Raw genomic sequence first — 23,125 nt, forward strand, 5'->3', positions numbered from 1 at the left:
TATAACATATTAATAAATCATAATAACCTCTCTCTAGTTATTTCTCCAATCAAGTTGCTTTAGTGAAGGCAACCCAAAAGGACCATGCACCATCGGGTCAAGTACATACCAAAATAGTTATGGACTTAGACACTAATCCAACAGTCTCCCACTTGGATAAGTCTAATAACTATTCTGCGTATGACTTCAGATCCTGATCTGCAATCGTAGCTTTCCAAAGTCGCTGTCAACTCTGATCCTATCAGATACGCGTGTCCTTAAGATAAGGGATCATATATTCCTCCATTCTAGATATCATATGAGATATGATTTCAAATCATTCTCTTTGTACTATATCTCGATTCCCGATTTATGACGACTGACTAATTGAACAAATCAAATTAGCCCTAGCTCGGCCGAGCATTTACGTTTGTCATCACTAAATCATCGAGGGGCCCAAAGATATCGCTTTTATCCTACTTTGGATAAAAGGAACGGATAAACTTTGATACAATGCTTGCTTGCACTCACTCACCGAATCACACACAACAATATGTTTTATAACACCAAGTTACTAGTGCGTTTACATATTATCAATGCGCAACCGATTTGCAAGATACAACTCACACATCTCGGTTTCAAGAATATAAGATGTTATCGTCTCAACAATCACTCGTGATACAATTCATGGAGTGATCCAAGTGAGCGTGGGTTTAATCCAATGCTCAAATCACATTCATAAGCACTCATGAACGTTGCAGCAAACATTTGTTTATGTCTAATGCTCTTTAGACAATCCACACACCAATTCACGACAGTCTTCATTCATATCTACTTCCAACATATGAACGACTGTGGCCCGTTTGAATAATTCGATTATTCTTAATAAACTCAATTATTCTGGAAGTCAAAAATATGCAAATGTGAAACACAAGAATAATACTAATCCCATATGGCCTCAAACCTTTGAGTATAAATAAAACGCCTTTTATTTATCACCATATTGATTACTCATTATTTGTCGTTTCGGGTAATCAACTTCTTACTTGAATTACAACACTTGTCCCATGCTCCTAGCACGAACACAATGTTTACCTATGGTTCTTACTTTGTGAAATAGATCACATTGAACACATTTCCAATCATTCTCATTTCACAACTACAAATCCTTTTTCCATAAGTTAAAGAATATCAAATTCTTTCTACTTATAGAATATGCTAGATTCTAACATTCTATGCAACTATCCTTTCGTAATGTCACTGCACCAAAGTCACAAAGACTATTGCCAATGATATTACAAAGTCCTCTATCGGAGATTGTTACAAGACAATTCCTTAGATATGATGTCTCTCACTCAAAGTACATTCCTTTGAACATCCTTTTGCATAAAGGTTTCTAATCTAGACATAGATTTTCAATATTCAATTCCCAATATGGACACGCTTCCATATTTTCCATATGACAACTCATTCTTAATAGAATCTTATCTATTCATAATAATTTCGATATGGTCCATCCAATATGGAAACATTTCCATATTTTCCAATACTATACTTCCAACTACTCACAAGCAACCAATCCTCGTCGAACTTTGGGTTGTCCTTTGATAGTTGTTTAATTATTTTAGGCAAAACCGATTCTAGCCCTTTTTCCCTCTAAATGTGCTAGACATTTGGAAATTTTTTGAATGGTCAAACATTAAAGCATTTGCAATCAATCCTATACCCAAAGCGTATGGAACACGACGCATAATGTTTTATTTGCTATGTTCTCAAAATTCGAATTGTGAAGAGGAATGTCGTAATCATAATCGAAATTTCAAGAACACACTATGTATGACTCTTGTTTATAGCAAAACAACCTTTCAACTCTTACAACTTTGCAAAGTATGACTCTTGTTTTCTATAATTCATATTGCTAACCTTGCAATACTTTCCTTAATAATCATACAATCATAACATTTATGCTCCCACTATCATGATGATTGTTATAAAACATAACACTTATGCTCCCACTAGCTTCGACATGTATTCATAAACATCTTAACTTTCAGAAGAACAATGCTTATTGAATTTCTTAAGTTCATGTTTCTAATACTTAGTGCTTTGATAATCTTTTATCAAGGCTTCTTGAACTTATACACCTTTGCCTTCGATAGTTCATATGTGTGTCTAAACACTTAAGACTAATTGCCAAACCTCACAATTCAAATTATGGAAAGGGATACCGTAACCATAATCGAATTCGAGAATGCAATTTTACAATTACTATCTTCTTAAAATCTTTCTTATTGAAAGCATTTCCTCATAATCATTTTCATGAAGGAGGAAATCTTATGACACTTAGATTTGAACGGTGTATGTGTTCCTATCCATGTGAATTTGTTAAAACCAAAGTTTACGACAAATTCAAACTCATATGGACCGAACTTTCTTAATCTTGATTTCTTGCCTTATGGTAGCACAACTGCCCACCATGTCTTCCAAGTAGTTAAGCAGCTCACCCTTTCCTATCAATGTACCTTTCATTGATTAAGGTGCTTTGCCTTTTATGCGTTCAAAATGAGAACTCACTCTCATGCATAATTAACTCGATTGGATTGGCACAGAAACAAAATAATGTCATCACGATAGGTTGTAAACCTCAACTCGTGTGATAGTGATGATCGATAAGGTTTATTTGATTTGTTCTTGAAACCTTTCAAGACCATTAAGAATCCCACTGACTCCTTGACATATACCATTCTCTTGTTAATAACCATTTCTTAACAAACAAATATTCAAGAGTTAGTGTAGCTCTTATCAAAAACACTTCATAAATTGGTTCTAGTTGGTCTTTGTCTTATTCAAGACATCACAACTTTCCACATTTGATGAATGTTATAAACCTTCTTAATACTTTTCACTCATTGTCACAATCTTAACTCTAAGACTTGTCTTGGAACGAAGTATGATTGACTTCTTGATTTAACCATTTCTTCAATTCTTGATTCCTCTTCTTAAACATACAATTGTACTAAGACTTACTTAGAGGATTAATTGAGATATGGTTCTTAATCATTAAGACCTATCATAAAGCATAAAAGCTACTCTCCCTTCTTCTTAGAATGGAGAAACTTTTATCTTTCTGCCTACTTGATTCTTCTTATTCGTTCTGCTATTGATTTAAACATTTTCAATCAATTCAGAATTACACTTAACCTTGTAAGTATAATCATATTTACTAATCCTTTAGTAAATCATGACGAATATCTTGGTTACTCTTATGGTGGACTTGATCAATACGCAACTTTGTGTACTTGATCTCCTAGTCCTTCACTTGACACTTTGTCAATGAATTAGTCTAATTTCCAAATATGAAATTTCTCATTCATCGTGCAGCCAAGTTGCATGATTCCAAGTTTCTGTCCAATTGAAACTTGGGCGATGAGAAACTCTCCCTATTTGGTAAATTCTCGACTTTCCATAAATAACATAATAAGAACCAAATCCATTATTGCTAGAAACATTCAAGCATCAATTTTTCATATACGCCATTGCAAGGATAAATAAATAATATTAAAATCAAAATTTATTTTATGGCGGAAAAATTTTGTCCTTACAATGTAATTCATTGAAAAACTATGCTAATACATCTTTCTTAGCAATCTAATTCTAACTCTAAGTAGTAGCTCAAGAATCTAATCTTCGAGAAATGCGATTAAAATCCATTCCTACACGGTTAGATTTTGCTCACTTCTTCCCTTAAGCTTCCTTTCTTTTCTTCGATCCTACAAAATATCAATTGTAATCTTATCACATTATGTATTAAGAATCTAGAATAGAAGCTTAAAAGAGTTAGTCAATGGATTTTACCTAAAGCAAAGCCATACGTTTTGACTCTCCCATCTCTTAGATCTCTTCGGTAAATAGGGCAACTTCGTCTCTAATGCTCCTTCTATTGGCAATAAAAGCAAATTGGCTCTATTGGAACATGACATGGAACTACTTCAGACATCGCCTTTCTCTTATGATCAAACTTTTCGATCATTGCATGTCTTTCGTTGCCATTGTCTACATCCATAGAGCTCTCGAAGGCAGATTCACCAATCAACATTGCTTTTCTATTGTGCCAAACCATTGCTGATTCAGCAGCAATAAGCATATAGGTGAGGTCTATAAGGGTCACGTCGCAGTTCATCATATAGTACTCTCTTACGAACTCACTATATGAGTTAGGAAGTGACTGAAGAACCCAATCAACAGCCATTTCCTCATAGACAACGGATCCCAACATTCTTAACCTATCAATGTGTGACTTCATCCCTAGGACGTGTACACACACCGCCTTTCCTTCTTTATGTTTACTTGCCAAAAAGGGCTTGAGTGATCTTAAACTTTTCAAGCCTTTGAACTTGTGGGTTAGGGAGAATAATTGGAGGAGGAGGAGGAAGTGAAGCATGATCTCTTGTTCCTCGATCGAATCGTGGAATACCATCTTCATGTGGAATGCTTGTTCCACGGGATTTGGGAAAACCATAGTTGTCGTACTTTGACATCTACAAAATGGGAGAGAAACGAATTCAAGTTAGTTGATAGATTGAGTCCTTAGTAAATCACCCAAATGAAATACTAAGGCTAGGACCCAACACATTATTCCACAACTCGGGAGAGGGATGCCGTAACCCTAATTGCAGAATATTTGAAGGTAAGTGAATGACGATTCACTAATTTCAACCACGAAAAACGAAAAAAGAAATTTAAGTTTTAAATCTATGAAAACTCCTAGATCCTTTAAGATTCATTGAACTTTCAATGGCATGTTTAAATCTCGATATGCCCCTCTAGTTTGTAACTGGGATGCCGAGGATCACAAAGCGGGTGTGAATAACCATGCAAACTTACATGGTGCCCTCACATGTTACGGTCACCTATTCGATGTGCCGGTAAACCACACACGCTCCACCGAACTATGACAAACATTGAGTCACCCTTTGCTACCTTTGCTTAGAACCATTTAGTGTGCCGGTAAACCACACACGCTCCACTAACGTCTTCGCAAGGGTACAAAGTGTAATTTCATGGAATTGCATCAATTCACTTTTGCCTAAGTAACTAAGATTGGGAATTTGTAAAACACTTAGTTACTTTTGTACTTTATTATACTTATAATGAAAGGTTTTGTCCTATCCTACCCGTTCGGCTAACGACCCTCCACTAGTCAAGATTGCGGTGGGTAAGAGTGGATACCCATTCAATCGCCATTTTATATGCAATTTCCTTAAACACCCCTTATAGACCAGCTTCGTGAATGAGGCCTACTAACGGTAAGACTGACTTTTACTCATACATATATATATATATATATATATATATATATATATATATATATATATATATATATATATATATATATATATATAATGTTAGACTTTTAATGTTATATATAGTATAGGGTCACTACTAGAAAAATAGCCTTTTACGACGCGCAAATTACGACACTCATTAATTTATGTTACGCAAACGAGAGTGACATTAAAAAAGTGTCATCTCTTCAGAAAATTTAAGGATTTAGGTCACGCATTATTGCGTGCCTTTAAATTAGTGTCAAAAGAAAAAAAAATTAAAAACACGGAGGGCGCTGTACCTTAAATGCGCGCCCTCTATATGTGTCGCTTTATAATTTTAATGAACGCGCGTTCCTTACTTACAAGCGGGAAAAGAAAAGCCAAAAAATTAGAAAAGCCCGCTACCCTCCCTGCCCTTAAGCATTTTCACGCATCTTTCATTCTACTCACACTGTTGTGCAACTTCTCAATCAAAGATCGAAGGTTACGATTTCATCTCCATCTCTCGACTTCATCATCTCAATCAAGAAAAAGGGCTTCTGATTTCCATTCATCTACTTCATCGTTGTTGTAATTTCACCTTCTTCATCTCTCTGCTGTTATTGAGAATACTCGCCAATAGTTTTCTTGCACTATTCCTTGACCTGCTTCCTTCTAGATACGCTTCTGATCGAGAGATTCAGGTTAGGGCTTTCAAGGCGCCGTGGAAACTGTAATGGTGTTCATTGTGGCGGAGGGATTAGGGTTTCTAGAGTGAGAGACGAAAGGGGAAATTGGGGTAAATGTCCGCAGAAGGAAGCATGTAATGTTGTTCTCTATTAACTGACGACTTAGGGTTTTAACTTTCACCATTGCTGCTGCTTCGCCACCTAAGCGAATCGACACTCATAATGCACCTTCCACTTCAACTCTTTTCACAAATTTCTTCCTAACCGATTTTATGATTTCTGATTTCTTCTATCTGATTTTAATTTTAGATTGAGATTTCTATATGTCAGTCGCCAACAACCTATCACCAAAACCAAACTGAGACTCGCTCAATCACTAAAAGCCTGGGATTTGCTAAAAATCTATTACTCAAACGTGGGATTGACTGAAAGTCTAATACTCGTTGAAAAACGAATGCCTGATTTCCAATTAGGATTTCGTATTTATGGAATCCAAGTTCTTGATTCCTGAATTTGATTTCCCTTGACCCTCCTTACAGATCCGTAGAAAATTCAGAAGAGCCGCCACATATCTCAAGCACACGGTACCATCTCTCTCTCTCTCTCTCACACACATGGTTATAGATACTGAATCTTTTGGGGGAACTGCGTGTTTCTTGGTTTTCTGCATTTGTGTGCATGCCTACAACGTGTTTGTGGAAATGTTTAACAGGTTGTGGTGAACACATGGCAGACCATTGAAAGAAGAATACACGTCGACTCTACTCTTTGTGATGGTACTCCGGGGACCGCTTTCTTGCTCTTGAAAATTTTTCCAGTGAATGGCAACAAGAATGATCTGAACACCTCTGCTTGCATTATTGAAGCTTGTGACTCTGCTTCTGCAAGCTTTAGGTACCCTCTATAGTACTCCAATCTCATTATCTTGATATATAAATCCATATTTAACATATTGTTGAAATCGATAATGATAGGGATGTAACCTTTTTACGCGGAAGTGTTGGAGCTTGTGCTCTTGGTGTTGTTGTGTCAAAGTAACAAGAAAATACACAACACATATGATTGAATACTATTTGACCCGATTCAAAGAGGTAGTATAGTAATTTATATTGATTTTCTTGCTTAATAAGCATAATGCTCATTTATATAACATTGATTTTGCCTAATTTTGGAATAGATTGAAGTAAAGGAACATTGGGGAGATGGAATGTTACACGGGAGTGCTGAACACTCATGATGTTGCAGGCATGCTTTTCACCTCTATTTGATGCAAGTTCCTTTCTGATCCTTTATATAGTAATGTTTGTATACTTTTGTAGTGCCATGGTAAGGATTCTACTCATTTTACATTTTTACCTTTTTTTTCATATGTTTAATTTCCTGTCAACTTAAACTTTTCTGTCTAACGATATGACAGGTACAACGAATGCTTGTGCTTGCTCCAACTGCATGCATATTATCCGAAATTGCTCTTTCTGAAGCCTTTGATGTTTTCGCAAGATCAAATAAATTCTATGTTTTTAGTTTATTTGAAAATACCCAAAATGAAGTAAGTATTTGCAATCACACACACGCGCTTCTTTAGTCCTCAAAATTATTTTATTGACTTTTTTGTTGACTTTGACCACTAAGGTTTGGGATGGAGTATCTGCTAGTACTGTTTCCATGGAAAATAGTGACAAAAAAAGAAGATTTGTTGAAGAAAAGACCTTCCAAGAAAACCAAAAAAAGAGGTGGTTGTGGAAGAGACTTCCAAGAAGAAGACTGAAAAGTGGCCCTTAGTCTTGCATGTTGACACATCGATTTTTGCTCTTTTCTTAATTGTGTTGATGGGTGACTTCTATGTGGTAAACATACTTTCTTCCATTAAAGTAGGTTTTTTTAATCAAGTAAAAAAGAAACACCCGTGCATAGCTTACCAGATTAGGGTTTGTTTCTTTCTTTTCCATTAAGTGATGAATGGTGTCTGTTGTATGTACGAGGACTTTTTCTTATTTGCACCTAATGAACCATCTGAATGACAAAGTAAATGACGATTTTACCCTTTGTTTAGGTTCATAGTGTGCAGGATGCAGCAAAAGCATATTCAGCTCTTTAAATTGTGCTCACTTCTCATCCACCTGAAGTTCTTCATGTTTTTGATGATTTCAGAGAGGCTTACGCATGGTTAAGCCATAACACTGAAGTAGATGATAAAGTAAGTAACTCACTATATTCGATCAACATTTATATAAGGTCTTATCCATGCTTAGGACTTAGGACTTAATGCACTCATTCACACACACACACACACTTGATGTTACCAAACAACAACAATGGCTAGCAGGACAGTTATAGTTGATAATACAACATGGAACAACACACATTGCTACTGTTGGTACTGCCATGTCATCACCCAAAAAAGCTGCTTGAGAATTTTTCAACTGTTTGGATGTCTAGTTTTATTTTTTATTTTTAAATAATAATAAAGAATTGAAAATAAGAAATTAATTATTTGAAGTTTTCATCATTGTCAGGTGTCGTGGGATACTCTAGTGATGATATAAAAAAGTTCCTTTGAATGGGTGTGTATAGGAGGAGGCATCTTCCCACATATGAAGGAGCCTGATTATCTTGTATGTTTAAGTACTTCAAGTAATGTACTTTCATTTTTTAAATTAGTTATAGCATTGTACTTTCAAATAGTTTCTAATTAGGGCATTGTAGTTTTAAAAAATGGAAAATAAATTACTTCTATTTCATTGTTATTTCTTCTATTTCATTTTTGTTTATCTATTCTAATAAATTATTTCTTTTTCATTGTTATTTCTTATCAGGTCAATACCAAATTGGTTCACATGCGACTCCAACCATGCTAAACCCCCTTATGTACAAACTATCATATTTCAAGTAATCAGTAATCGACTACTTTTTTATTGTTTTATTTAACAACATAAGTAAGTCTTATTTTATTTTATTTATTTATGTAGATTTGTGGAGACTGATGGTGGTAGAGGATATGATAGAGTTAGGAAAACTGTAATAGGAAAAAAGCATTTCAAATTGACTCATTTTATTCCTGCTTTTGAATATATTTTTCATCTGCCTCATCAATGAAATGGATGCCTCTGTTAACAATGTGTACTTCCATTGGTTTAATTATATATACATATAATACGGTTCTAAATGGGTGTATTATATGTGGGCAGATGCAATGGGAAAGCTAGAAGATATGGAGAGTTCCAACCGTGAACGCCTTTGGCCCCAACTTGTTAAGGGTTTCAAAGATCTTTCTGAGCGCTTGAAGGTATTTGATATGACTACATTCTTAATCAAAACACATGTCAAAACCTTTATTCTTTTAGCAATCAGTGTTAGTTTAATGTGCACACAATAATAGATGTGATTATGACTTATGAGCTTGTATTCATTGATATTTATTTTATGCAGCTTCAAGACGAAGTCATACTTTCAAATTCAAAGAGATTGTAGATCACTCAAACCAATGTGAACAATTTACCCTCGACATTTTCCTTGATAGTAAATCCTCCCCTGAATACTTAATCCATACCATAGGTGTAGTATGTAAACTATTTATTAACAAATAAATAAATCAATATGAAAACCTCTCAAATATAAGTAAAATGTTGGTTGATAGTTTTTTTTTCTTGTTTCCAGGGAGTGGGTCAGCTGGAATGAGGCAAAGGGAGTGGGTTGACCTTTTGTTTTTTTGTTAAATGTTAATCGTTACTGAAAGAAAAAAAATCAAAATTTAATTTTGATTTATTTGATGTCTCGTGTCTTGCAGGTTCATGGTGGTCGGCAGTCCATGTAAGTTTCTTGATTTGTAACATCTTGTATTCAAGAAATAGCAATGTACTTTCCATAAAAATTATAAATTATATTCTTTGAAAAATTTGTAGATTGGTAGGTTTAAAAGCAGAATGTCCTGATAAGAATTAATTTTAAAAGTAGAATGAAAATGAAAAGTGATTTTGTGTTGTGTTTATAGGGTTGATGAAAGCGAATAACTTTGGAGTTAGAAGAGGAAAAGAAAGCTCAAGCCGAAAGAGATAAGATGCTGCAAATGCAAGTGTTGCATTCTTCATTTTAATTGTTAGTATGAAACACAGAGTAGATGGGCCAATGTACAACTTCTTATCCATATAACATCTGTTTGGAGCATTAGTCTTAAAGAATTATGAAAGGCAAGATGCAACTTTACTTAGTTGGAATTTGATGTAGAGAGTAGATTAGATGCAAATTTAGATATTGTAAAAAATAGAATTGTATGACATTAAATTTTATGCAATGGATTGTATTTTTTGTATATGATATTTTATTTCTATTATGAGACATTAAATGCAAATTTAATTTAAAAATTAATAAATATATAAATATATTTTTTAGAACATTTAAAATTATGATACGCAAAAATGTGTGTCATCTTCATTTATGACATGGCCTTTCTTGACATGGGCTTCCTTGATACGCATTGCGTGTCATAAACACGCGCGTCGTAAGGTTACGACACGCAAATGCGTGTCGTCTTCCTTTATGACAGGGCCTTCCTTGATACGCATTGCGTGTCATAACCACGCGTCGTAAATGCGCGTCGTCTCTCTTTATGACAGGGCCTTCCTTGACACGCATTTGCGCGTCGTCTGATCGTTTTACGACGCGCAATGAGCGTCGTAAAAGGCCTTTTTTCTAGTAGTGGGTGTATTTTACACTTTTTAAAATACTAGGTAGTCTAATTTAACAATTATACTTTTAATTCAATTAAATTGTAAACCTAAACTTTTATGGATTTATTAAACCTCTTTTAATTATACACCTTAATTAATTAATAAAACCATAAGGGTGTGATTTGAACTTTTTCAAAAACAATACTAGAGTTTTAGAATTTAACATTCCTAATTAACCTTTTAATCAACTTTTAAATTCCAAAACTTGAGAGCAAGTTTTGAAACATTTCAAAACATTAGGGTTTAGAATTTAAATATACATCAAAATTAAACCATTTAATCAAAATTTAAATTCCAAAACTTGAGGGCAAGTTTTGAAACCTTTTTCAAAACATTAGGGTTTTAACTATTTAAATTTCAAAACAACAAAACTTTTGGGTTCAAATTTAAACTATAAAACCTAAAGGGGAAAATATGAAACTATTCATAACAACAAGGAACAAATAATCTAAATTAACAATTAATCACATATTTATCCATATTTGATTTATTTAATGATTTCTTGCTAAACAATTTATCAATTTAGTCAAAATAATTAATCAATTATCACATAAGGAAACAATTATCTTATTAATTGATAAATATCTTCAATTAGATCAAGAATATAGTCAAATATATCATAAAATCGGATTTATATTGATCTAATATGATAAGGTAACTATCCCAAAGCAAAAACAGTAAGAAATCCCGAGATATGCTCCATCTGACGAGTTGACTCGTTGAGTCAAGCTTGGACTCGTCGAGTCTGCATGGACTCGGCGAGTTCAGCTATGGACTCGGCGAGTCCAGTCTCCAGAACATCAAAAATCGAATTTTTTGAACATGTAATGCATCAATACAATTGAAACTAGTCAAGGCTCTGATACCACTGATGGATTTTGGTCATAAGACATCCTATGTGCTCATACAAACCCTAATGCTTGGATCTAGGTTTCTCTATTGTACATGCAAGCTATCCAAGACTATAAACCCTAATTCTAGCATTCAAATAATCGTATTAACATGAGAATAGGTTTATAATGTTACCTTGATTGTTATGTAGTAATAACAATCCTGATTCCTCCTTGAATTGACTTTGGAAGGCTTAGAGTCACAAGTGTCACTCCTCTAATGGCTTACAAACACCAAGAGCAAATGGAGAAGGTATAAAGAGAGAGGAGAGGTATAAGAATTCGTCCCTAAGATGCCTTGGGAAGGTCTGGACGAAATCATGAGCCAAAGGGGGTTTATATAGGTGTAGAGATAGGGTTTCAGTCCTTATCCTTATCTAGTTGCTTGCTTACCAAGCAACCCATAAGATAAGCCTTGAATCCTTATCATAGTCGAATTCTAAGGCCTTATCACCTTAACTTCATCCAACCTATTCTTAGGATAATCCTTACCCTATTTTGTAACTATCACATAATTACAATTCAGCCCCTCTAGTTTAATTAATTATATTTGATCACAAAATTAATTCTTAATTAATTATTGACCAATATTAATTAAACAAATATGATTTCTCCTTTAATATATTATTCTTATAACATATTAATAAATCATAATAACCTCTCTCTCTAGTTATTTCTCCAATCAAGTTGCTTTGGTGAAGGCAACCCAAAAGGACCATGCACCATCGGGTCAAGTACATACCAAAATAGTTATGGACTTAGACACTAATCCAACACCTATATACTAGGATGCAGATCTAACAGATCACTAAACATAACACCATCTTATATACCAGGATGCAGATTTAACAAATCACTAAACATAGCACCATCCTATATACCAGTATGCATATCTTCTAACAGATCACTAAACATAACATCATGTGATAACCAGGATAACAATCCAAAAAGGGTCAGCCTTTGTGCCTTAGACTTTGTTAGCATAGTGAGAAGAACTCATCTCACAAGTAGTGTTGAACCGATAAAATCGAATCCCAACTCACGGCTCTGAACTCAAGTTCCTGTAACCACCATATGACTAATTCCATTAAAATCCTAAATCACCAAAATACCCTCTGAAGTTAAACTTGGTTAACCATAGTCCAACTCAAAATATACAGTCAAGGTCAACAGTCCATGTTGACCTAACTCATCGAGTGCATCTAGCAACTTGTCGAGTTCCTTAAATGTTCAGAAAATCGTGAAAAGCCATAGTTAACTCGCTGAGTTACCAGAGCAACTCATCGAGTTCTTTGGCATCTAGAAAGTGGGAAAACCCTCACCAACTCATCGAGTTGGCAGATCAGCTCATCGAGTTTTCCTAACCTTAATGCATTCAGATACTTCCAAGTGAGCTTAATGCTCCAAACTATAGATCTGGTCCCCTATGACTGAAATACCACGTAAAGTTGCTAACTTTACGTCCATGTGTGGCATCAAAGGGGCTAAAAAACTCAAATAAGGTTTATCACGGGGCCTAGGGCATGAAGGAGAGCCAATACTTGATAAAGATGACAACTTTATGTCAAAAGGGCCCATGAAACGTCCGGATCTGAAACCATGGCTTCATAACATGCTTAAATCCAATAATGGTCCCAAAATAAGCTAATAATGGCCATACTTCTAAAAGAAGAGATCTAGAAGAAGAGATGATCAAGATAACGACTTTATACCTCCAAGTGGATGTAACAACACTGAGAATCTTGAATCTACAGCTTCTCCCTTCAACCTTGCACCACCAAATTCAAGCTCCTTCAAGAAAACCACCAAAGAACACTCTTTAATCTCACAATCACTTAAAATGGGGAGAGAGGCAAACCATAAACGAGTTATAAGGTCTTTAAATAGGGTGAAAACCATAAAAATTAGGATTTTCATGTTCAGCCTTCAACTCATCGAGTTGGTGTCTTCCAACTCGTCGAGTAGACCCTGAAATATACGTGGCCCTAAAAATGCATATATATATATATATATATATATATATATATATATATATATATATATATATATATATATGTATATATATATGTATGTATATATATATATATAAGGCTTTAAATTTGTACCCGAAAATTGGGATGTTACATACATAGTTAGGGTTTTATAGCCTTAGATTATTTGGTTTAGCCTTACTTCTTGCTCCTTTTTTGGTTGTGGACTTGAGGTAGAATCATTTATTCAACTGTCTATCGAGTCCTGGATTATGTAAAATTGACATACGTGGAGCAATTGGCAAGTTTAGCAGAGATTCTTGCAAGGTGGAAAGGTGGTCGAGAGGGAACCTATAATGAGTATTTAGGTTCTTAGTTGTGATCCTTAGGTGTGTATGCATGGATACATCTAGATTTTAGGGATTAGCATCTTAAGGATTTGGGAGGACAACCTGAATGAACTACGAATAGGTTTGGAAGATAGTATGGGCCCGTACTATTGAAAGCATAGGATCCGTATGCAATTCAGGTTGAATCATGGGGTAATAAGGAACTTGTGGGAGTGTATTATGTATGTGTACGATTTAGTTTGGTTTTGATCTTTTCGTTATTCTTTTCAGTATGGTGATGACGACCCGAGGTTTAAGCTCTAGCGACCCAGATAGGTCGGGTACCAGTGATGAGGAGATTAGTAGGATCATTGCTACAGAGGTGGTTGCAATGATCAGGGAGAATATTCCAGATATTTTTGGGTTTATCAAGACCGCTATGATTGATTTGTTTGACGAGCGCTATGCAACCATCACTGAGGTTGCTACTTCCGCAGCCACTACAGCTGTTGTTGTTGGTAGACCACATGGGGGGGATTCAATGTTGTACCGGGATTTCAACAACACGATGCCTCATGATTTCGATGGGGTCAAGAACCTTATTTCCTTTATGAGATAGGTCTAAAATGTTGAGGGATGTTTCTACACTTGTTAATGTCTGGAGAACCTGAAGGTTCGTTTCGCGCTGAACCTTCTTTGCCTGGGAGCGAAGGACTGGTGGAAGTTTGTAACATCAGATTATTCTCCATCAGAGCTTTCTGTTATGACTTGGGATCAACTTATTGAGATGTTTCATGTTAAATTTGTGTCATTAGTGGAGAGGGAGATGTTGACCCAGGAGTTCCTGTCGCTCAGGCAGATGATAGAGACAACAACTGAGATCACCAGGATGTCTCACGAGAGGGCCTTTTTCTTTCCTGAGTACACATCCTCTAAGCAGGTGGGGATGACCTGATTCTTGAGAATAATCAAGAAGGATATCCAAAAGGTCGTGACGAGCACCCAGTATCAGACATTGGCTGAGTTGCAGACTAATGTCAGGAGGAGAGAGCTTAAGCTGGAGACATAAGTGAGAGAGGTTGAGAGGGAGACACAACATAGAGATAGGAGGCCAGTGTCATTGCAGCCAACGACTAAGAGGTTCAAGCTTGCTGATTCGAGACTGAGAGGTCATAGGGTCTGTACTTGCAACAAGTTCGGTAAGGTTCATGAGGGTACCTACCCGACAGGGATGGTATGCTACAAATGTGGCAATGAAAGACACTTTACGAAGGATTGTCCGTTGATCTTCGAGTCTACTATAGCTTCAATCAGATGAGCCATATGAATGCCAATTGCCCATTACTTACATCGAGGCCAGTTGAAACTCTTGCTCCTGCAACCCTACGCATTACTGATGATCGACAAGGGAACGCCCAGGCCCCTAGGGCCCGAGGGAGAACTTTTCAGTTGACAGCAGAGGAGGCCAGGGCAACGCCGGACGTCATTGCTGGTATGTGTTCCTTTATATTTATGTTATCTTACTTTATGCATACTTATGATTGTGATTTTGTTAGGTACATTTCTTATGAATTTTCTGCCCGCTTTTGTTCTATTCGACTCAGGTGTGAGCCGGTCGTTTGTGTCGACATCGTTCAGTAGGGGCTTTAGTGTTCCTTGCGAGCCTGTGGATCGACCTTTAAGAGTAGCTATTCCAGATAAGAACACGATTCGGCTTCTGATGTTTACCGAGTTGTGTACTGGAGATTTATGGTGTTAAGTTCCATATAGATCTTATTCCTATCGTGATGGGGGTGTATGTGTTATTGTGGGTATGGATTGGTTGAGTCCGCATGGAGGGCCGATTGATTATGAGCGATAGTTGGTGACGGTTCGAGACCCAAGTGGGGGAGTATTGACCATTTATGGTGAGGGTTCTAGAGTATGTGGTATCTTGGGGGAAAACTCACTAAGTTTCAAGCTTACAGATGTTAATTTATTGTGCTTCAGGTACTTCAGATGATTGCAGGAAGGCGAATGTTTGATTATACACACATCCACCTGCAGCTTATGTGATTCCGCAAGTTTTATGCTCTGATATTTTTGGGATCATTGTATTTTGATATTTATGTTCCTTGACTAGGTTTTTGAAAAACAATGACATATCCTTATTTAAAAATGAAAATTTTGTTTTGAAAATGGGACATTACACTTTTACGTAAAGAAAAACTTTAAATTTCAGTTTTACCAAAGTAAGTTTAAAGATTTTAAATAATATAAAATATTCATACATTGCATAAAAACTATAAAAAAGATTCTACCTAATTTAAACACATACATGAAAAATCAAGTAGAAAAAGTTATCAGATTGGTATTTAAGGTAAAATAGATTAACCAAAGAGAAAAAAAATTACACACAAGGTTAAATTAGATAAATGAATTAGGATAAATACAATTTCAACCAAGTAATAACTAATGAGTTTGGTTACCGAGATAAACTTTGAGATATCATAAATTATACTATAAAAATTTGTTTTGTGTGTGTGTGTGTGTCTATATATATATATATATATATATATATATATATATATATATATATATATATATATATATATATATATATATGGGAAAAGTGAATATACCTTTAAGGGTATATAAGCTTAGGTACCCAAACTCACCTTAATACATTGTTTTGTTTGATATATTCATTATAATGTTCTTAAACTTCAACCTCTAACTTGATTTACTTTCAAGATTTTCAAAATTTCACTATTATTTTTCTCTTATATCACATCTTCATGCTGAACACCTATTAGGCTATATATATTATAGTTAAAAATGAAAATTATGTAAGAGGAAGATAAATATAAAATTTATAAAAATCTTGGAATTAAATCATGTTAGAAGTTGAATTAGAAGATCATTGGACATTTACAATATGTATATATGATACAAAGAGACGTAATATGGTGAGTTTGTGTATCTAAACTTATATACTCTTAAGGGTATATTCACTTTTCCATATATATATATATATATATATATATATATATATATATATATATATATATATATATATATATATATATATATATATATATATATATATATATATATATATATATATATATATATCAGGGCCAAGTCCAGGGTCGGGGTCTAAAGGTATCCCCATCCCCATTCTTTTATTCGGGGATTCCCGATCGTCCCCATCCATGGTTAACTTGAGGATTCTCCGGTCAAAACGGGTAGGGGTGTTGAACGGATAATTTTTTCGGATTTCGGGTAATTCGGGTCGGGTAATTCGGGTTTTTCATGTTAGAAAAATTACCCGTTACCCTACCCAAACTAAATTCGGGTTTGGGTAATTCGGGTATCGGGTCGGGTTTGGGTAATTCGGGTATTACCCGAAATATATGATTTTTTTTTTGAATTTCACCTAAAAATAAATTTAATGAAATAATACGTCGTGCTTTATTAGTCTTGTTTATATAAACAAACGAGACATAAACGAAGTTACTCAAGCTTTGAACATTGAGATTTTCTACTCAATAATACATGAGATATCAAGTAATTTTTTAACGACTTAATCTAATCTAATAAAATGTTAAAAAAACAAATACCTAAAAATCTTAATTTAAAAGTTTAAAATGTTTAAGATAAATGTAGTAATAAGTTTTGCCATGTTCTAAAGTTTCGTCAAGATAATGAGTTTGTTAGTTGTAATAAAAACTATAATCCAGAAAACTGTTAAATTTTAAAGAACGTGATGATATATAAAAATTACTTTTAAGATTGTTAGTGTCGTATTGTCATAATAAATATATTTATGTTTTACAATAATGATAGTTAGTTTAAGCGTGATCAAATACCTGTTATATAGTACAAGCTCTACAAAACAAATTTTTTTTTTAATAATTTGGGTAATTCGGGTATACCCGAAACCCAAAAAATATACCCTTTACCCGACCCGAAAAAATTTCGGGTAACCCGATTACCCGGAAAAATTTACTCGATACCCGATTTACCCGATACCCGAAAAAATCGGGCGGGTAATTCGGGTATCGGGTATTTTCGACAGGGCTAAAAACGGGTGTAGGTTTTGTGTTCTTCATTAGGTATGAGTTTTTTGTCATCCCTATAATTGTAAAAAAGAGGTTGTAATGCCCGACTTAGATCAATGCATTTTATTTCTTTGTTGTAATCATGTTGAGAACTACATATTGGATTGTTAATACATGCATTTTATTTCTTTGTTGTAATCATGTTGAGAACTACATATTGGATTGTTAATACATGTGTACGCCTTACTTATAAATTTAAAAAGTGAATTTTTTTTGGTGTACATTGCATTAAAAATTCGGGTGTTACATATATCTTATTTGTTTTCAAAAATTGAGACTCTTTAAGATAAGTTTATGTTTGTGGGTTGAGAGTTGGAACAATGGTATAATGTAATATTCATAGTTTTAGTTTCTTCATACTAATAAAAGAACTCATAGTCATCCTTATCATATTGATTGGGCTGTTATCGTTATCATATTGAATTTCATCATAATCCGATCTAGCTTCACGACTTTCCACCGGTTATCCGTGTGGAAGTAATATTAAATCATCAATCAACACAAACATTTTTTGCATAATCGTTTGTTAATTCATCATTGGCATATGTAGTCCTATCGCAAGCAAAATGTTTACCTTTACGATGCCAATATCGTCATATTCATGTCCATCATAATCAACTTGTGTTTCATAGAGTGTATATAAAGGAATCAATGAAGGATGCAATAAGGGTGTGTTTGGGTTAACTTTTTTATAACAAAAGTGATTTTTAAGAAAAATGTTTATTAGCTTATGACTTTTATGAAAAACGGTTTTTAAATAGTGTTCGGATAAGAAAAACTGTTTTAAAAAAACTGTTTTAAAATCCGTTTTTTAAACACACAAACACTTTTTTAGCTTATTAGCTTTTTGAAAAATTATTTTCAAAAACTATCTCAAACACCCAGTATATTTATATACTTGATTTTACGGTGTTATTATGTTATAAGACCGTTTTTCCACAAGAAATCCATTGCTAGCGGTGAAAGTTTATCGTGGCAAAAATCATATTTGTGTGTTATCATTTTTAAAACTAAAAATTTATAAAAATGTCTCTTTCAATCTACGTGGCAATGGTAAAAAGTTTAGGAGACTGTTTAGTCTTAAATCGAACGGCAAAAATTTTAAATTTAAATGATAGCTTTCCATGTAAACCACACAATTCAGTTTCTTTTTTTTTTTTTCTAAGAAAAGGCAATCGAAACAAATGGGTGGAGCCCACGAAAACGGCGATACAACCGTTGGCCACAGCTGTGGGGCAACCCCACATAAACACCCTGTCAACAGTCGGGCAGTTCGGTCAGCTCATGCCACTAAAGTGTCCCCTCCCCCTTCACACACCCCTATATATATCAACCCTTCATCACCTCCAACACCACCACCACTTTCAAGTTTCAACACCCTGCAATTAATCAAACTAATCTGTTCTTACATTCCGCTTGAATTTCAAATTCAAAGTAAAGCATCAATGGAATCAATGAAGATGAAGCTCTTCGCCGCCGTTGTTGTTATGTTGATGGCCGTATCTGCCGTCAGTAATGTCGCAGCTCAGGAAGCTCCCGCCCCGGCGCCGGGTCCGTCTTCTGCCGCCAGCGTTTACGTTCCGGCCGCCCTTATTTCCCTTATTTCTCTTTCCTTTGGGCTTTTATTCTAAATCGATTTGATTTGGAGAAATTATTTTTGTTTTGTATTGAGATGATTTGTTCTGCTTATATCCGCATTTGTTCTTGAAATTTTTGTATGTGAATTCATTCTTTTGTTGAATGTATGTAGTTTCATAAAATTCGTTTGTGATGATGATGGTTTTCAGATCCTTAGTTCTCGTTTTTCGATCCAAATTTTCATTTGTTCAAATTGATTATTGATTGATTAATGGATATATAATATGTAATTGCTTCCCGATTGTCTCAGATGTTGATGCTTGCTGAATTTCTGTTTTTTTTTCATTGAATAACTTTGATTTCATAAAAATTCGTTCATGTGATATCTTGAATGAGAATTTTTTATTTTGTATGCATCCATACAATTGTGAATGTGTGAATGAGGCGCATATTGAAAGTAAGATATTATGTTGTCTGCCACATGCTCTTTCTGATTGTGTAACAGTTGGAAAGGGCCACGCCTTTAGTAGCATTATTGTTTCTGTGAACAAAAACCTTTTTTTTTCATATATATATTTTAAGAAACTTCATCAATGATTGTATGTATCTTTATAATCATGTAAATTCAGATACATATTTTATTAAATTAAATTACCTAACATTTTTAGCTACATATGCACTACGATGAGTGTTAAAATAAACTTGATAGATGAGATGAAACTGAATCGTTGTTATTGATGATTTATTTACTATGAATACGATCAAAGTTGAATAAAAATAACAATAATTAAAATATTACATGGTGATTTCATATTCAAGTAAATAAAAAAAACAATAATTAAAATATTACATAGTGATTTGACAGTCAAATAAAGAATGAAAAAAACACGATCCAAGGACAATTTAAGAGATGGACAAACAAGGAAAATGTTAAGGTTATGTATAGGTGTCAAGGTATCCATACGTGGTTGATGTGGCATTAGAGAACGTCATCGCTATTGTTAGGTTAGGTATGGGTGTGAAGGTATCCATATGTGGTTATGTGGCATTAGAGAATATCTTCCCTCTTGTTAGTAGTACATTGTGGTTGTAGAGTGGGGCAGAATCGTTGAACCGATTAAGAAGCTTCGTAAGGTTGGAAGGAGTGGTGTTAAGTTTGTTACGGTTTACGTAAACATATCAGATTTGTCACACTACAACAAAAAGTTATCATTTACTTGATATGAGTTGCCACATTTTTCATGCTCATTTTTTTCTAAAATTAATTTATGTTAAAAATAATCAATTTACCCAACTCTTTTAAAACTAAAATTTCATTAATCTTAACATACATCATAGCAAACAACCCCACCCCACCCCCACCCCAAAAAAAAAAAAAAAAAAAAAAAAAAAAAAAAAAAAAAAAAAACCTTAGAATTTAAAAATAAAGAACACGGAAATTAAAATTACCAAACCTAGATAGACCTAAAGCACATCTTCATCGTCAGATTGGCCGTCTAAATCATCGACCGGTTCCGTGTTAAGATCGATGTAGGTGACGGTCCAAATATGTTCTCATGAATTATTGTACTCCTCGCCAAGTACTCATCGCTTCCGACCTCAAAAACTTGTGTCGGTGGAATGATCTCATTTTCATTATACTCACATATTGCATTTCTTTTGTCTTCGAAAATCATATTATACAATATGATACAAGTATACATCACCTCACTCATTTTCTTCTTCTCCATATAAGGTACAGGATATTTAAGAATATGCTAACATCTTTTCATAGCACCAAACGCTCATTCAACATCCGTTCTCGCTTTCTCTTGAGCTCTCTTAAACTTCAACCTTTTGCGATCATTTGACAGGACAATGACTTCATAAAACAAACACGCTTCGGATAGATCCCGTCCACAAGATAATATCGTTCCTATATGACGTTCCACACACTTAAAAGGAAGAATATGATGCAGTCATGTTATACATGTCGTCGAATAATGGAGACATATTAAGAACATTAGTGTCATTGAAGGAACCAAAGAATGCATGTCATATCCATAAATCATGTGAGACCACAACCATAAGTATGATAGTTGGGTAACCATGATCGCCTCGGTGTATTGGTCTTGGTGAGCATTCAGACAATTGCCTCATTCCCAGTGGAGGCAATCTAGGCTTCCTAACATTCCAAGGAAGTCGTGCACATTTGAATGATGAGCATACAACGGTTGAACGTCACCAAAAGTAGGTTTACGCATATATCGTGGATAATATAACCTCATGACATACTTAAAAAAATTGTGAAGGCTTTGTTGTGCAGTACGTCCGGACATCCTAAGATTCTCATCTAATTGAAAAAGTGTGGCGGTGCATCTTTGTAAAGGAGTAAAAGCAACTTTACCTCTAGCGTCTGAACGTTGTGGAAAATATGGACACGTTGTTATGACGTCATTGATGATACGCAAAAACATATGTTTATGCATACAGAACCATCGACGAAAGTAATATCCTTGAAACGTCACATTTTTGTCAGAGTAATCTTGCATGAGCCGTTGATTAGCCACCTCATGATGTCTTTGTATGTACCTTTTTTCTATGGCGTTCATTATCATCATTTTGTTGTCGTAATCCTTCGATCTTCTGTTCAACCTCCTAAATGACCTCTTGTAACATCCCAAAATTCAAGACCAAAGATTTCATTTTAATTAAGTTATTATATAAAACTAACAGTATAAAAACATTCATAATAATATCTCATGTCAAAAACAAAGCGTCAATAATCAAAACATATTATCATAAAACCATATCAGAGTGTAATCCCAAAGATCCCATGTGCGGAAAACATAGTATGATGCGTTGCGATCAAGCCAGCTCCTTTCCTTTGAAAACGAGTACCTGAAACCAAAACTGTAAACTGTAAGCACGAAGCTTAGTAAGTTCCCCCATCATACCACATACCATACATTAAACATATTGTCAGGCATATTTGGGTGCCCTGCCTACCTTGCTAGGCATACCGAGGTGCCTAACCTACCCCTGTCAGACATACCAGGGTGTCCGACCTATCCCTCCAGTTTTTCTCAACCGGCTACGGGGACTATTTCACCCCTACTACTACCACATGATAACGAAACATAATCATACTGTCTAGCGTGGTTGGGTACTATACTACCCCTTCGGCCCTATTAACCGATAACCAAGGACTATTCCCCTTACTACTACTATCACATAACATCGCATTATACTAGCACGTAAAACATATCAAACAGTAGCAAACCTAGATAATTATCACAAAGACAATTATCTAACAACAAATCCTACCAGTGGGCCGACATTGTGGCCTTAGACCCATTTCTACTGGAATGTAACTCACCTCGAACTGCTGAATTCTACTGCAAGAAATCCTTAGTTGTTGTCCTGGAAACTCCTCGAGTTATCAATACCAAAATATCACCCAATTAGCAATTGGGTTCTATACCATGATCCATAATCCATACTTGGGGTAAAATGACCATTTTACCCCTAACCCAACAAGATACATAACTAAGGACCAAGCCCAAAACCAATCA

General features: G+C 34.8%; 1 protein-coding gene and 1 pseudogene across 1 annotated transcript; both read left to right on the top strand.

The window, feature by feature from the left end:
• Positions 1–7,207: 7,207 nt before the first annotated feature.
• On the top strand, positions 7,208–9,070 carry LOC128127519 (dolichyl-diphosphooligosaccharide--protein glycosyltransferase subunit STT3A-like; annotated as a pseudogene).
• A 10,258-nt stretch (positions 9,071–19,328) lies between these two features.
• Positions 19,329–19,873, top strand: LOC111900788 (arabinogalactan protein 13-like). Its single transcript, XM_023896673.3, has one exon. The coding sequence runs from the start codon at positions 19,439–19,441 to the stop codon at positions 19,622–19,624; it is 186 nt and encodes a 61-aa protein (XP_023752441.1). The 5' UTR covers positions 19,329–19,438; the 3' UTR covers positions 19,625–19,873.
• The last annotated feature ends 3,252 nt before the right edge of the window (positions 19,874–23,125 follow it).

Source organism: Lactuca sativa, chromosome 1 (genome assembly GCF_002870075.4).
Source record: "Lactuca sativa cultivar Salinas chromosome 1, Lsat_Salinas_v11, whole genome shotgun sequence".
Taxonomy (NCBI): Eukaryota; Viridiplantae; Streptophyta; class Magnoliopsida; order Asterales; family Asteraceae; genus Lactuca; species Lactuca sativa.